The sequence below is a fragment of the Rhipicephalus microplus genome, chromosome X (genome assembly GCF_043290135.1).
Source record: "Rhipicephalus microplus isolate Deutch F79 chromosome X, USDA_Rmic, whole genome shotgun sequence".
NCBI lineage: Eukaryota > Metazoa > Arthropoda > Arachnida > Ixodida > Ixodidae > Rhipicephalus > Rhipicephalus microplus.
Window position 1 is genome coordinate 42477056 of NC_134710.1, and position 15208 is coordinate 42492263.

The 15208-nt window shown below is 46.3% G+C and overlaps 1 protein-coding gene across 1 annotated transcript in view; it reads right to left on the reverse strand.

The window, feature by feature from the left end:
• Positions 1-2980: 2980 nt before the first annotated feature.
• Positions 2981-15208, reverse strand: part of LOC119175869 (receptor expression-enhancing protein 2) — a 75508-nt gene continuing 63280 nt past the window's right edge. The window contains exons 8-9 of the mRNA XM_037426885.2: positions 10464-10569; positions 2981-4657 (exon numbers count right to left, since the gene is read on the reverse strand). Of these exons, the coding sequence (XP_037282782.1) occupies positions 4586-4657; positions 10464-10569 (178 nt within the window). The 3' untranslated portion in view covers positions 2981-4585. The remainder of the gene's footprint in view (positions 4658-10463; positions 10570-15208) is intronic.

Sequence of the window (15208 nt, forward strand, 5' to 3'; positions counted from 1 at the left end):
AGTCAACCAAATGGCTAGCAGTCGCGATAGCACCGACAGCTGCACGGTGTTCTCTCAAACGGTCGTTTAAGCGACGACCTGTCTGACGAATGCAAGGGGTTCCGCATGACAGTGGAATCGAGTAAACCACTGCAACAAAGCATTCTACAAAATGCTTGGCATGCTTTTTGTCGCAGGCTCGTGCACCCTCAACAGCATTGACCATGCTGCACATGCTGGAGAGTTTTTTCGGCACAATAAGAACTACTGAAACCCCACACTTCAGTGCTATACTTTTTTAAACGGTGCGACACTGTGCACCTTCTCAATTCAAGTAGATTTCACAGTCATGCGAAAAGCTCTACAGTGATCAGATGGGTCGTTGCTTACTGTTTGAGGGAACACTGTGCACCTGTCAGTGCTGTCATAGCTGCTGGCCATCTCGCCGACGATTGCCAAATGTGTATGCATGCAGCGCAATTTCACTGCACCCTTGTGCATTGAGACAAGGAAAGTTGTGAGTGCACCGTCACTAGCTTTCAGCAATAAAGAATGCAGATTCCTCGAAAAAAATCTGCACATGAAACCAGTTGGTTAGGTGTGGCACATGTAGGTTGCATAAGCATGCAAAATTAATGGCTTTTGTGGGTTTTTTTAGTGACCTTTTGGGCGTTGTGCAGCTTGTAAATTTGTTTTTTTACTACACATGCAAAGAGTTAAATTTAATGGCGTTTGTGGGGGTTTTTTTAGTGACCTTTTGGGCGTTGTGCAGCTTGTAAATTTGTTTTTTATGACAAATAAATGCTCAATTGAATTTATGTGCTCTGTCCCATCTGTTGTCTTCATCTTGTCTAGTGTGTTTTGCACCCACTAGTTATTTCTGCAGCTTTAAGGCTAAGAAGCTTGTTACTGCAATAATTTTTAACTGTGGTCACTATGAGAAGCAATTTAACTGTCCTGTTGCCATGTCACAAAGTGGCAAGTGGGCTATATGCATTAGTTTTTTCGTTTTTTCTCATTCCCAAACCTGTTAAGGTCTCTCTCCATCCCAGCTTTTTTATTGAATGACCCAGTATTTACATTGTAGTCTCAATTTCTTCAGGGCTAGTATTAGTATGGTCATTTAAATGCTCCTATTAAACACAGAGAGAGAGAGAGAGAGAAAGAATACCAGTAGAAAAACAACACTAAAAAGATGGGACTATGGCAGAATACAGATCATAGTGCTGTGGTCTATGTTCTTTCTTTGTCCCATGTTTTTAGCACCACCTTTCTAGCGGTAATCGTAAATCAACCAGCCCAAATTGTACCCTACCCTGAATGTCAATGTGGGTGTGAAATAATAAGCTGAATACCGCGAAGAAAACCTATATCACGACCATGATTCTCCACTGAGCAGCCAAATGCAATTCCCATTATTTAAAGGGCCCCTAACCAGGCCCCATAAATAATTCTAGTTAAATGCTGGCAGTTACATGTTTAAAGAAGAGCATTATGCCACCAAAATTTTTCAATCGGTTCATTACGAGTGAAGAAAACGAATTTTTAAGCGGCTTGAAACCATGATGAAAGGAGGCGAGCTTGAAACCCTTGCTGCTCGCCCCACGTACTTCCCTATCCTTTCCAGCATCTGAGCAAACAGTTATGTGCACATAACATCCCCGAGAAGCCTAACCCCTGACCACGTACTTCCCTATCCTTTCCAGCATCCGAGCAAACAGTTATGTGCACATAACATCCCTGAGGAGCCTAACCCCTGAGCATGCGAGCGGCATTGCTTTGTTGACCAACATTATCTTGTAGTCCACTGCCTGTTTCTGCGGGATGAATGCCTCGTTGCACGTTCGTTTCGAATTAGATGTGGTAGAATAGATGAGCATATTGATTACTCGAACGCAAAGGACCATTTAGTTTGTACAGCTAATGTCTGCTCGATGTGCTCATCGCAGGGACATGAATGTATGTAAAACGCAGGCACATTAGCCCAGCATCTCATTTAAATTTACTTTTTTGTGTCTCATGTTTATCTCAAGTTTTATTAATTTATTCAGGCCACAAATTACACAAACTACACATGTCAGGTGAAATAATGTTAATTGTGCCACATGCTACTGTCGGCCACGTCAGAGCACCGTCGTCTACGCAGAGGACAGTCCTCGCAGCATTACTATCTACAAAGGTAAATTCCTACCTCTACGTCATGCCTTCATTCTCTGGGCGCGTGCCCGCGAAAGGAAGGGCAAGTAGCGTTCATCTTGAAATTTGACCCATTTCCGCGGCGCTTGGCATGGCAAATTTTGGGAGATGTGATAATGAACACCCAATGCATGCATTGCCCTCGTCAGCTCAAAATTGTCAAACCTGGCGAGTGGGCCTTTAAGTACTGCAGAACACACGTGAGTAAAAAAAGAGCCACTACGTGCAGCGTGTGTTGTAGCAGTAAAGAAAATTTGGGCAGTCGTAACTTGTTCAGTACGGCTGTGCAACTTTGTCTTGAGGCTCAGATACGGGATCGACAACTACTGGCATTTTGGAGTAAACATAGGCTGTGGAGTCTCGTCACGCGATGTTAGCGAAGTCTGCGCAATACATGGATAGTACGAGGAAACACGTTATAGTATCAACGGTGCTACTTAGTCAGACTTGTAGAATTGCACTAACTGAGATGGTAATAGCAACTGAATGCAACTTTAATTTCAGCCAATACACACTTCCAGCCTGCAAAAAATGAGCTGTTAATGTGTTCTCTTTTATGCATATTTACATCCACTAACTTGTACAACCAATTTCTAATTGCAAGTGAAGTATAAGGCACTTCAGGACAGTGTGGTTGAACTTATTTTCTATAAAAACAACTTATGATGGCAATGTTCAACATTGTATTGTAATATAAAAAGGTATAGTACAGTAGAAATCATGGCTCTTAAAACCAATGCACAATGGAGCACTATTAACCAATAAATCTGCCAAAAAGAAAATAACATTATGTAGAACACAGAAATAATGTAATACAAAATTTATTTTCAAAAACAGTTGGGTAAACTGCACACCACAAAAACGGAACACATTTTTAACGGCAAGATGAAAAAAATAGACTGATAATGCGAAAATTGAGTGTAAAAAAAGCCTTTGTGGTCCTACTATATATACGAGTAAATTTACACTTGAGTCTTTATGCCGTAGTCAAGAGATATTCTTTGGCTAAGTGCAAAATACGTCTTCGTATGGTGTAATACCCATGAGGAATTTTCGCTGACTAGAGTTCACTGTACTCTAGTTAACTGCTTTCACAGCCTGGTATACCCACGAGTCATCCCTGACAGCTCGCGTGCATACAGCACTCGTGGGCTAGCAGGGCATATGCATCTTTTTGATTATAATACACTTCCATACCATCAGTTGACAAGGCAATATGAATATAAATATAAATTTTGCTCTATCCTGTAGCATGTGCAGATAGCTACATGTAAGAAACTTTTTCTTCATAGCCACAATTATTTGTAAATTGCTTGGCCAAAGGTGTTCGAGAACACTCAGATGTGGCTCTAATGAACACATAAGACTGTAGGCACAAGTGATGCAGTCAAAATGGGAAAAATATCAGTCACTAGGCTCCTACTGAGCATGATTCACATTATGCTTTTAGCAGCACTGAGTCCATATATTTACAGTGTAAACACATCATGGAAACACAGTCACAAATATTGCATTCTAGCCACAACCATTACCCCTTAATGTTGCGTCTGAGTTCGGCAGCATGCCAAACAAGTGTCTCATCCACAACTGTGGCAGCTAAAAGGACTATGACAACAACTTGATTAGTAACAAGTGAATCAACTGCTCTAATGTCAATAGCGCACATTACTGAGTTTAGCGTGTGTGACTTCACCTAGCATGTATGCACTCAAAGCAACGTACGCGACTCAAAATGAGATTACATAGGCGTCCAAATAGCTGCAAGTGCCACACATACACACTGCAACTACAAATGTGCCCCTTCTCTAGAAAAAATATATCACAGTAAGTTTATTGTTACTTACGCATTCCACTGACAAGAACTGCATAGTTTAGGCTACAGTCTGCACCACAGAAGCTGGATTTATGGCACTAAAATACAGCGAACAAGAAAATAGTGGCAAGTGCGCTTATAGTGTCAATCTTTTTAGGCCAGCAAACAAACCAACCCATCTTTCTTGAGTTACAGCCTATATTTGCAAATGTAGAAAAAACACAATACGTGGGATACATGATGTCGGTATAAGAATAGCAAACAATGCTGCTAACTGTGCTAATGTCCCAACATTTGCTATTTTTTATTAACAAAATGGACAAGACAATGCATAGACAGTGGAAATGAACACAATGTAATGCAGCGGTAACAAGTTAAGTCAAACTAGCCCTAAAACATTCTACAACCACACAAAAAGGTTTTCTGCAGTAAATAAAGTACTGCTCACAAAGCAAAAAAAAAAAAATTTTTTTTTATTCTTTTCTGTTTTTGTAATACAAAAAAAAATGAAGGCACACTCTGACTGCAGCAGTAATCACACAGTTATCCGCCCAGAAAGACAGATGGCCCAAACGTGGTTCTGAAGGACGGAAGGCCTCATTTCTTGCTCGCATTCTTGGATGCTCGCGATGACCGGCGGGTTGGTCCAGTACAGTCAGTTGTTTTAGCCTACAAACCAAACCAAAAATTTGCTTAAGGTAGACTAAGCAGTGCTAACTTGCTAGGAAACAGATATTTACTTTTATGCATGTGCTAAGAACTGAAATTTGGTTTTTAAAACATTCGAGATATTCCAAAATACGGCATGAGAGGGCCTGTATATACTAAAAGTCCTTGCCAACTCTTACTAAGATTTAAAAAAAAAGAAAGTCATGCACTCTAGGAAAGTTCTACCTGCTGTATACTAGTGATAATCATGACTAAGCACTGATTAATCACCTTTAATTGGCAAACTTTTTATTCTTGCTTAACCTGGCAAAATATTAAATTGCAGAACACCTTAACCCCGGAACCAAGCATTTATTTTGCAATGAAATCTGCTTGGTTCTTTTTCCTGAGAAAAACCAAAAGCTTGCAACCAAAAGCAACCAAAGTTGCAACCAAAAGCTTTTTCCTGAGAAAAACCAAAAGCTAAAATTTTTGTTTTCGCTTTTTCATGGCCACCTGAAGCTTAACGCAAACCCTTATGTCAAGCTGTTCTTACCTCGAGCATCGAGACATCACCACTCACACAATCTTCTTCCTTACAAGGCCCGCACAAATCTATTCAAATACTCTTTCTTCCCGCGGACAATTGCGGATTAGAATGCATTACCGAGTTCGGTTTTCTCTGCGCGAACTGAGGCTGCTTTTTCAGCGATGGTGCTTGCTGCCCTAGAATAATTATCATCTTTGTTTCAGAGGTTTGCTGACCGATTGCTGGTGCTTTTCTAGTTTTTGTGTAGCTCTCGAACGGTTGAGGATGTTTTAGTCGTGGGTTTTCATTGTTTGTTGGGAAAAGTGCGTATTTGTCTTTTACGAGCTCTACTGCATAATACGAGCTCTACTGTATAATGATTTTGTTTTGCTTGACCTAGAGATAGTGTGATCGTTGCAACTTTCTAGTTTACAATGAGTTTTGCACTGTGCAACGTTTTTTTCTTTACCTGAAAATGTGTGTATAAATGTATGTATGGGTGTATTTGTTTATATATCTATACTGCACGTGTGTATGACCAAAGCATGGTTATTGATATGTATTCACCGCTACCATGCGATACATGTAACTTTCCCATCTGCCCTCCTGCTTGGTCCTTATAGGACTGCAGTATGTAATAAATAAATAAAAATAAAAATAAATAAATAAACACGTGGAATCTACGGGGGACCAGATTGACTGGTCAAGTGCGCATATTCTGGCTTTGGCCAGAAAGCATGCATTATGCCTGCACCTGGAATCCTTGCACATACAGACTACCGCACATACACTGAACAGGAGTGACCGGATGCTTTCAACAATGTACTCTCGGTGCTTGCATCACGTACTTAGGCGTACTTAAATATGCCGTGTCTTTTTTTATGGCTGTTATTGTGAACAAAGCTCCTAGAGCGGGTGTGGAAACGTTCGTAAACGTTGTATTCCTTTGGTAGGCGCATATTTTCCTATCTACACTAAGAAGCAACAGTTACACAATGCCTTTTTTTTTTTCATGCGTATAAGTACGGCCGGAACTTTCCAAGCGCCCACACCAGAGCCAAACACTCTTTTTCTGTCACGCTGTAATTAGTTTCGGCTTTCGTCAGAGTGCGGCTAGCGTAGGCTACAACGTATTCTGAATAGCCGGGCTTTCGTTGAGCGAGGACCGCGCCTAGCCCGACGCCGCTGGCGTCGGTGTGCACTTCGGTAGGAGCCGTCGGGTCGAAGTGGCGAAGAATAGGTGGGGAAGTGAGCAGACGGCGCAGAGTAGTGAAGGCAACGTCACATGCAGGGGACCAGGAGGTGAGGTTCACGTCACCGCGAAGAAGCTGGGTTAACGGTGACATGATAGATGCAAAATTGCGAACAAAGCGCCGGAAATAAGAGCATAGGCCTACAAAACTGCGAAGTTCTTTCATGGTCGTCGGCTTAGGATATTCTGCGACTGCTTGAAGTTTTGCTGGGTCTGGTAATACGCCGTGCTTGGACACGATGTGGCCTAGGATGACGAGCTCGCGTGCAGCGAAGCGGCATTTTTTCAGGTTAAGCTGGAGACCAGCGTTGGTCAGGCAACTCAAAACGTGCCTGAGGCGAAGGAGGTGCGTAGGAAAGTCATGAGAGAAAACCACGACATCGTCGAGGTAACAGAGGCACATATTCCATTTGAGGCCACGTAGCGTATTATCCATAAGACGTTCAAACGTGGCAGGCGCGTTACAAAGCCCAAAGGGCATGACGTTAAATTCATATAGTCCGTCTGGTGTAATAAATGCCGTTTTTTGGCGATCGGCTTCTGCCATTGGGACCTGCCAGTAGCCAGACCGCAAATCTAGCGACGAGAAAAATTCCGCTCCGTGAAGGGTGTCAATGGCGTCATCAATGCGCGGCAAAGGATAGACGTCCTTGCGGGTTATCTTATTCAAACGACGATAGTCCACGCAAAATCGAATAGATCCGTCTTTCTTACGCACCAGGACGACGGGAGACGCCCAGGGACTGTGAGATGGTCGAATGACGTCTCTACGAAGCATATCTTCGACTTGATCGTTGATGACGCGGCGCTCTTCAGCGGAGACACGGTATGGTCTTTGACGCAGTGGCTGGTGTAGGCCAGTGTCAACATGATGTTTGACTTGTGATGTGCGGCCCAGTTGAGGTTGCGACACATCGAACGAACTCCTGAACTCATGCAGAAGATCCAGCAGGTCGGCATGTTCGGTGGGAGTGAGAGTGTCGGCGATGGCGCTGGAAAACGTATCATTGGATGACTCCCCGAGTGCCGACAGTGCTTTTGGGTGGTCGCAGTAGTCGTCCGGGACATCAAACAAAAACGAAGGGTCGAGATCCTGCACGCGACCGAGACATTCCCCCGCAAGCAATGTGACAGGTGTGGAAAGCGGATTGCTTACGAAAATGTTGCTTCTTCCGGCAGCAAGGTCAATTGTTGCAAAAGGCAGCGGCAAAGCTCGACGACATTTGAAGATATCGGAAGGCATAAAAAGAACTGTAGCGTCAGTGTAGGCGTTGCATGAAACGGGAACAAGGGCGCAATTTTCAGGCGGAATATCGGTATCTTCATGAACGAGCAACTTCGGCGGCTGATGAGGAGCGTCCAGTAATGGGACATCACACAAGGGTGAAAACTCAACTTCGGCGCGTGCGCAGTCTATGACGGCATTGTGGCGGGATAGGAAGTCCCATCCGAGGATGACGTCATGCGAACAGACAGGAAGAACAATAAACTCCACAATGTAAAGAATGCCTTCGATGGAGATTCTTGCAGTACAGGCTGCGAGAGGCGTTACCTGCTGTGCGCTTGCGGTGTGAAGCGACAGTCCGGAAAGCGGCGTCGTTACTTTGCGTAATAAACGGCAGAGATTAGCGGCAATAACAGAAACAGCGGCGCCAGTGTCCACAAGGGCGAAAGTACAATAACCTTCAACAGTTACGGCGACCACGTTAGCAGGAGAGGAGCGAGGGCTTAGACAGTTCGAAAACGGCGCAGTTCTTGCCTCTTGAACTGCGTTGCTTAGTTTTCCTGGTCGGAGGGTCCGGGCCGGCGACGCATGGGGGAGGGCGATCGCCGACGAGGAGAGGGTGCGCGTTGCGGCTGGAAGTCAAGGTGGTCAGTAGGCGCATAGCGAGGTGGCGAGACGGGCCCGTATTGGACAAAGGGTTGGCTGCCGGGATGCGACGACCGGGCATAGTTGCCGAACGTCTGAGGTCGACGGCGGCTGTAGCGAGCAACATGTCCGGGAGTGAAGCAAGCGTAACAAATCGGTCGGTTATCGGGCGTCCTCCGGGGATTGGCGACTGGTGCTGCCGCCCAAGGTGCAGTATAAGCAGCCGGGTGTGCGGGCTGTGAGCGCGTGGTGTAGGGTGGTTGCGGGAGCCTACGTACAGCGTCTGCATATGTGAGTGGCGCGGCTACGGGCTGCATCTCTTGCGAAAAGGCGACAGGAGGAGCCACAGGCTGCGCTGCATACGTTAGGGGCGCGGCCACAGGCTGAACGGCTGGTGGATAGACGACAGGAGCGCCTACCGGCTGTGCGCCACCCGGGCAGGGACCACGGCTAGGTAGAGGTGGCTCGTAGTGCGCAAGAGGAACAGCTTGTGCAACCTCTTCCGATATAGCAGTGCGAAGCGGGGCAGGTAGAAGGGTGGTGGTCTCGTGAGTAAAGGGCACTAGGGAAAGTTGGCGGGCGACTTCCTCACGGACGAAGGCTCGGACTTGCTGAAGCAATGGTGAATTGTCCGGCATGGAGTCGAAACTGGACAGCGACTCACCACCAGGCTTAGGCTGCCTAGTCAGAGTGCGTTGCTTTTTCAACTCGTCGTAGCTCTGACACAAGCTGACGACTTCAGAAACTGTGCTTGGATTCCTTGCCAAGAGCATTTGAAATGCGCCGTCGTCGATGCCCTTCATGATGTTTTTCACCTTGTCAGATTCGGGCATGGTGTCATTCACACGTCGACAAAGGTCGACGACGTCCTCAATATAGCTGGTAAAGGTCTCGCCAGTCTGCTGAGAACGGACGCGCAGGCGCTGTTCTGCCCTCTGCTTGCGGACAGCCGGCCGACCGAACACTTCAGCACATGACGTCTTGAAGACGCTCCATGTGGGGATGTTGTGTTTGTGGTTATTAAACCACAATTCGGCGACGCCAGTGAGATAAAATATCACGTGGCCCAGCTTGTCGGCTTCATCCCATTTATTGTTGGCGCTCACCAGTTCGTAGTGCTCGAGCCAGTCTTCGACGTCGGTCCCATCTGCACCGCTGAAGACCTTCGGCTCCCGTAGCGTAGGATGGCCAGGGCAGTTGAACTGGAGCGGAGGCGTCGATGTAGTGGCGTTGGCAGTCATGACAGGTGGTAGCGTGCGGCTTCGCAGCTCCAGGGTGTAGCGACGGGGATCAACAGCACCTTCCACCAAATGTGAGGAGGTTTATGAGTCGTTAAAGACAGCGACGAGACAGCGTGAACAACCGTCCAGCGATCGGCACAGCAACGAACCGAAGCACGAGCCGAGAGAGCCGGGCGTTGGCGATGCTGCTCGCTGCAGGCACATCTTCTTCTTCACACATCTTCTAGTTATTAACTCTAGTTGCAGCCGAAGGAGCGACTTTTAAAGCGTTGATCAATGGTAACGCTTATTTTTGTAATGGTTGCACAGACTGCCATCAGTTTCCATAATCAGGCCAGTTTTTTCAGAAATTCCACGACTTTTTCAGGTTTTACAAGTTGGTAGACACCCTGCTTTCAATCAGACTTTAATTGTATTCGTCTTTGGGAAGTTCAAATGAATTTGAATAGCAAAATTGAAGTGCGAATCGAATAGCACACATTAATAGAAGGATATTAGAAATTCATAATATTCACACATGTCTAGTTAAAATGTACCTCAATTCATCATTTTATGGTTTCAACTATGCACAACTAAGAAATAAACAACAGAGTATTGCTTATGACTTTGCAACATACAGTGAGAACGATATTGAAGGAATTATAAACCATTTTTTCATGTAATGATTTAATGACCTCAGTATCAGAATTCATTGCCTCATGAATCTGATGCCACAAAAATTTCTCAAATCTGTCACGAAGGGGCGGAGTTACAGAAATCTGTCGTGTTCCTGTAACTTATTGCTCCTATTTTACTCTTTTCGTCACCACACGACTGTAAGATTTGGCTGAGATGTTTATGCCAGTGCCTGCTATACACAAGATGTGTTTCCTCACCAAGCGCAAGGAGTGGTTCATGATCCCTTAAAGAAAAAAGTCAACGTGTCACCTCCTTACCGTGTTGCGATTACGATTCTTGTTGGACAGGCGTGGTGCCTTGGCTGGAACTGGGCAAGGTGATACGCTGAGTTCTTCATCATGGGGGTCTAGATTTTCACCATACCTATAATGAGATCATCAAGCGTTCAGTCAAAGCCAACACAATAAAATGAAACAAATACATTTCGGCTTTGGGAAATAGAAATGCTTCTTTTAGATACTGTCCATGATTGCCCACAACGGACATACACCGTAAAATCTCGATCGAGCACTTTCCTTTATGGTGAATGATAATCGAACAAGATTTGGAGGGTGGGTCCCAGTTCAGTCATGGGCCAAAATTAGAGGTGGCAGCAAAACATTCTCTAAAAATAATAATGCAAACCTGCACTTCTAATAAAATGCATTATTGAATACGCAAGCATTTACTGTTTTCAGTGACCTTGGGGGAATTTTCATGTGCAATATGAAGTCTCCAGCAGAAAAACAGTGCTTAATGATGGGACAAAGAAAGCACACAAACCACAGCGGTATGGTTTGTGTCCTTTCTTCAACCACCCAGCCTAAATCCATACCATACCGCAAGTATCAAGCGTTATGACAAGGAGAGAAAGATGTTCTTTAAATTCTCCAACAATTTGTGCCAACTCTGAACGCAACTCAAAGACACCACAATGCATAAATACTAAGATATCGTGCTCATAACTAAATACTCACAGAACGCGAGTTCCAAGAAACTGCTACTACAGGATTCTGTAGTGAAGAACAGGCTGGGAAAAAGAAAAAAACGAAGGGAGAGTGCTGGGGGAGGGGGGTGCAGGCAGCAGGGTGTCACAAACGAGCACTACAAAGCGCCTGCCTCCAAATTCCAACTACTACGTGAAATTGAGGCGCCGCACAGACGCGACAAAAGCGGGCACAAATAAGAAATAAGCCCCGCCACGTCGACCAGCCTCCTCACATCTATCGCTGAGTGATCTCTAGAAACATCTCGAAAGAAAGGGGTGTGGCGTTGCAGAGTTGCGTCACGTTACAAGAAAGGTCACGCGCTTTCCACAACCTTGGCTGTGCGGTGCACCGACGAGATGCCTAGAAATTTTGGGAACCCAACGGCTAGTGCATATAAGCCAGCAGCGGAGGGAGTCAGATGAGGAGATGAGAATTTTTTGCTACCAGGAAAAGGCTTGTTCTACAGTGACCAAACAGAGACGAAGAAGGGTGTTTTCCACCTGAGGGTGAAAGCTTGCCTTGGAAGCAGGAGAAGAGTGTGTGTCAACCCCCCATGGGCGAAGATGTCTTCTCCAGTCAGAGCGCGTGAGTGGCTGATGTGCTACCAGCGAAGAAGTTTTGTTATTGAAGTGCGGACATTTGACAACACGAGAGTTTCCTAGAAAAGAAACCTCGGACGCAGCGGGACATAACCGGCGCAGGACTTTGAGTGAGTTTTTCCTTGAAGAGAAGCATTCAAGCTTTGTTCCAAGAACTTTGGACTGAATACGTTTGACAAACATTTTAGTCTATAAGCGTCTTAGTTAATGCATGATATTTCATTGTAGCGTGTGTTGTTTGGGCCCATTGTTTTGAGTGTATCTTGTTGTGTTGTGTAGCCCGTTGTTTTGAGTATACTGTGATTGGCGGCGTATTGTTCTGAATCATTGTCGAGTGTGCATGCTTGTGTGTTGATTGTTCTGCCTTGTTTTTTGGACCACAACCAGAGTTCGCTGGCGTACTAAAATGGACCAGTTCTAAATTGGCCGTGCTATCATGGTCATTTCGGGACACACACACACACACACACACACACACACACACACACACACACACACACACACACACACACACACACACACACACACACACACACACACACACACACACACACACACCTGTTCTTGGTATAAGCTGGGCGATTGCCTCACTAATTAACGAGACAGTTCACAGAGGGTAACCGACACACTTGCTCGGTCACTGGTGCATATTTGAAGTCGGAAAGGGCAAGAGGAAGCTTGGTCAAGTAGGGGCGTGTGCTCAAGATTTTATGGTAATAATATCTGAAGTTTAACGTCCCAAAATCACAATATGTTTATTAGAGACACTGCAGTGGAGGGGTCCGGAAATTTAAACTCTCTGGGGTGCTATTAACATGCACCTAAATTCAAGAACACAGGCTTCGAACATTTTCGGCTCCATCAAAAATGCAGCCACACCACCCGGGATTCAGTCCTGCGACCTTCGAGTTAGCAGTCGAGAGCCATAACCACTTAACCACCACGGCGGGGCAAGATGTTACAGTACTCTACTGTAAATTGTAGTATTATTTATATGTGCAATTGATTGATTGATTGATTTGTGGGGTTTAACGTCCCAAAACCACCATATGATTAAGAGAGACGCCGTAGTGGAGGGCTCCGGAAATTTTGACCACCTAGGGTTCTTTAACGTGCACCCAAATCTGAGCACACGGGCCTACAACATTTCCGCCTCCATCGGAAATGCAGCCGCCGCAGCCGGGAATTGAACCCGCGACCTGCGGGTTCAATTGTAGCGACCTTCGAGTAACGAAGGTCGCTACACATGCGACCTTCGAGTAACGCGTTCGATGCTATACCACTGAGCTACCACGGCGGCTTTCCCCCCCGCCACGTTATTGGGTATCTATGTGAATTTTTAAACGTGGGAATGTAAGTCAGCACCACCAATAGCCATGGCGTCGACCTGCGGGTTCAAACAGCAAGCAATTGACATCGCTTGCTGTTTGTGTTATAGCCAAGGAATAAAGAGTGGGTAACCACTTAGTTGTGATCTGCTCATTTTTTAGCACTGCTATAATATGTCAAATCACTCACTCAATCACATTTATTCAAGCTTCATCACTCAAAGTCACCAACATGGTCTTGTAATAAAAATCAGTGTTGAGAGCATAAAACTATTATTATGTACAAAATGAGACAAGAGTATAAGTATATACAAGGTCTGTTAGAAAAGTATCTGACCTTTTCTTTTTTGCGAGCACCTAATGGATTTCACAAAAGTGCGCTTGCATCAGCCGACCTTGAACTTTCGTGCACATGCGTGAATTTTTCCCACCTGCCAATAGCGTCAGTTGCTGGGACGCAGTGTTTGGGTGAGGTAGTGTGCAGTGCTCTGGTTGGTTGTTCATTGCAAGAAAAATGACGGAGCGACTGGAGCAGCGCTACTGCATCAAATTTTGCCAGAACCTGCGTGACATCCAACTGGTAACTATTTGAAAGATCAAGCCTGCTTTCGGTGATCACCCTATGAGTCACACACAAATTAAAGAGTGGTGCAACCGGTTTAAAGATGGCCGCACATCGGTGGAAAGCGAGCCACGCTCCAGTCGGCCATCAATATGCCGAAATGACCAGGTCATTGTCGAAATGAGCACTGTCGTGATGAGGGACCATCGTGTAACTATCTAGGAAAGTGCAGAAGAGGTGGGCATCAACACTTTCTCCGCACATTCCATTACCATCGAATATTTGGTCATGAAGGCAGTTGCGGCGAAATTTGTGCTGAAGCTGCTCACGACAGAGCTGAAGCAACTTGTGGGGGTGCTGACACCCCCCCTGTAAAGTTGTCTGCGCCGCGTGGCGCACGTGTCTCGCCCCAAGGCTTTATTTTGGTGGTGGCCATCACCGGGCGATAGATGGCGTTGTGTTCGCTTTGAGTACCACTGTTGGTGGAGTGGTGGCACCGGCGGTGGCCCCTGGCGGAAGGCAGGCCTTGGTGATGGGCGAGAGTTGAGCGAGCCTCTTCTGCGCGTGGCGGCTGCCGCTAACGGTTGTCTGCAGTGTGGGTCCCCGGTGCTCGGCACCGCGGGCTTCGCGCCGAGGTCCCACGTGGAAAGTCAGGCGTTGGCGACGCCGCCTTGGGTATGTGTTAGTGTGTTGGGTGTGTTAGTGTGTGTTTATCATGTTATTGTGTGTTTAGTGTGTCACTGCATTATGTTGTTTGTATGGTAGCGTGTTAATTAAAATTGATGTAACATTCGGCGGACGATATCGTCGTCTAAGTTAGTTAATAAATGTATGTATGTTGTGTGCTTTGTACCGACCGCGTCTGCTGTGTCCGTTCACTCTAAGAGCGTGGCGTGGCGATGCGCGCGTTCGCCTCGCCGAGACCCCACACTGGCGCCCAACGTGGGGCTCTTGGAGTGTCGGATGACAGTTTTTGTGGTTCAATACAGGGATTTTGTTAGAGCCGGGGTGGAGTGGGCCTGGGGGGGACTTCTTTGCTGGCGTCGGTGGTGTGCTTTGTTGAGAGGCGAGGAGATTAGTTTTGTGGCATGTTTGAATTTGTCGGCAGGTTGACTTTCTATTTGTTTTTTTTTTTTGCTTGCAAGTGTTGTTATTTTTTGTTGTTGTTGGTTTTCAAAGGCGTTGTTGAATTAGGACGAGAGCCATGTGGTCCGCATCCTGGGGTGAGCAAAGCCTAGAGCACGTGGTTTGTAGGCCAGGGCCGAAGCGAGTGAGTACGGAAGCCTCGTGGGTGGTCCGATTTTCTGTAAATAGCTTCTATCTCTTTGGGCTCAGGAAGCCGGGCGTCGTTGCTGACTTGTATATCGGCTCGGCGCCGGGGCGTCGTGACACCGCCCGGGGCGGTGGACGCCGATCGCTCGGCAAGCTGCTGTGTGTGGCGAGCGATAGGGCCACCTCACAGAGTGGACGTCTCCTCGCGGCTGCCTCTTCTGCGCCTAGGCTGGGTGCTGGGTGGATGCCGGTTGTTGCCGAGCGACTCATTAG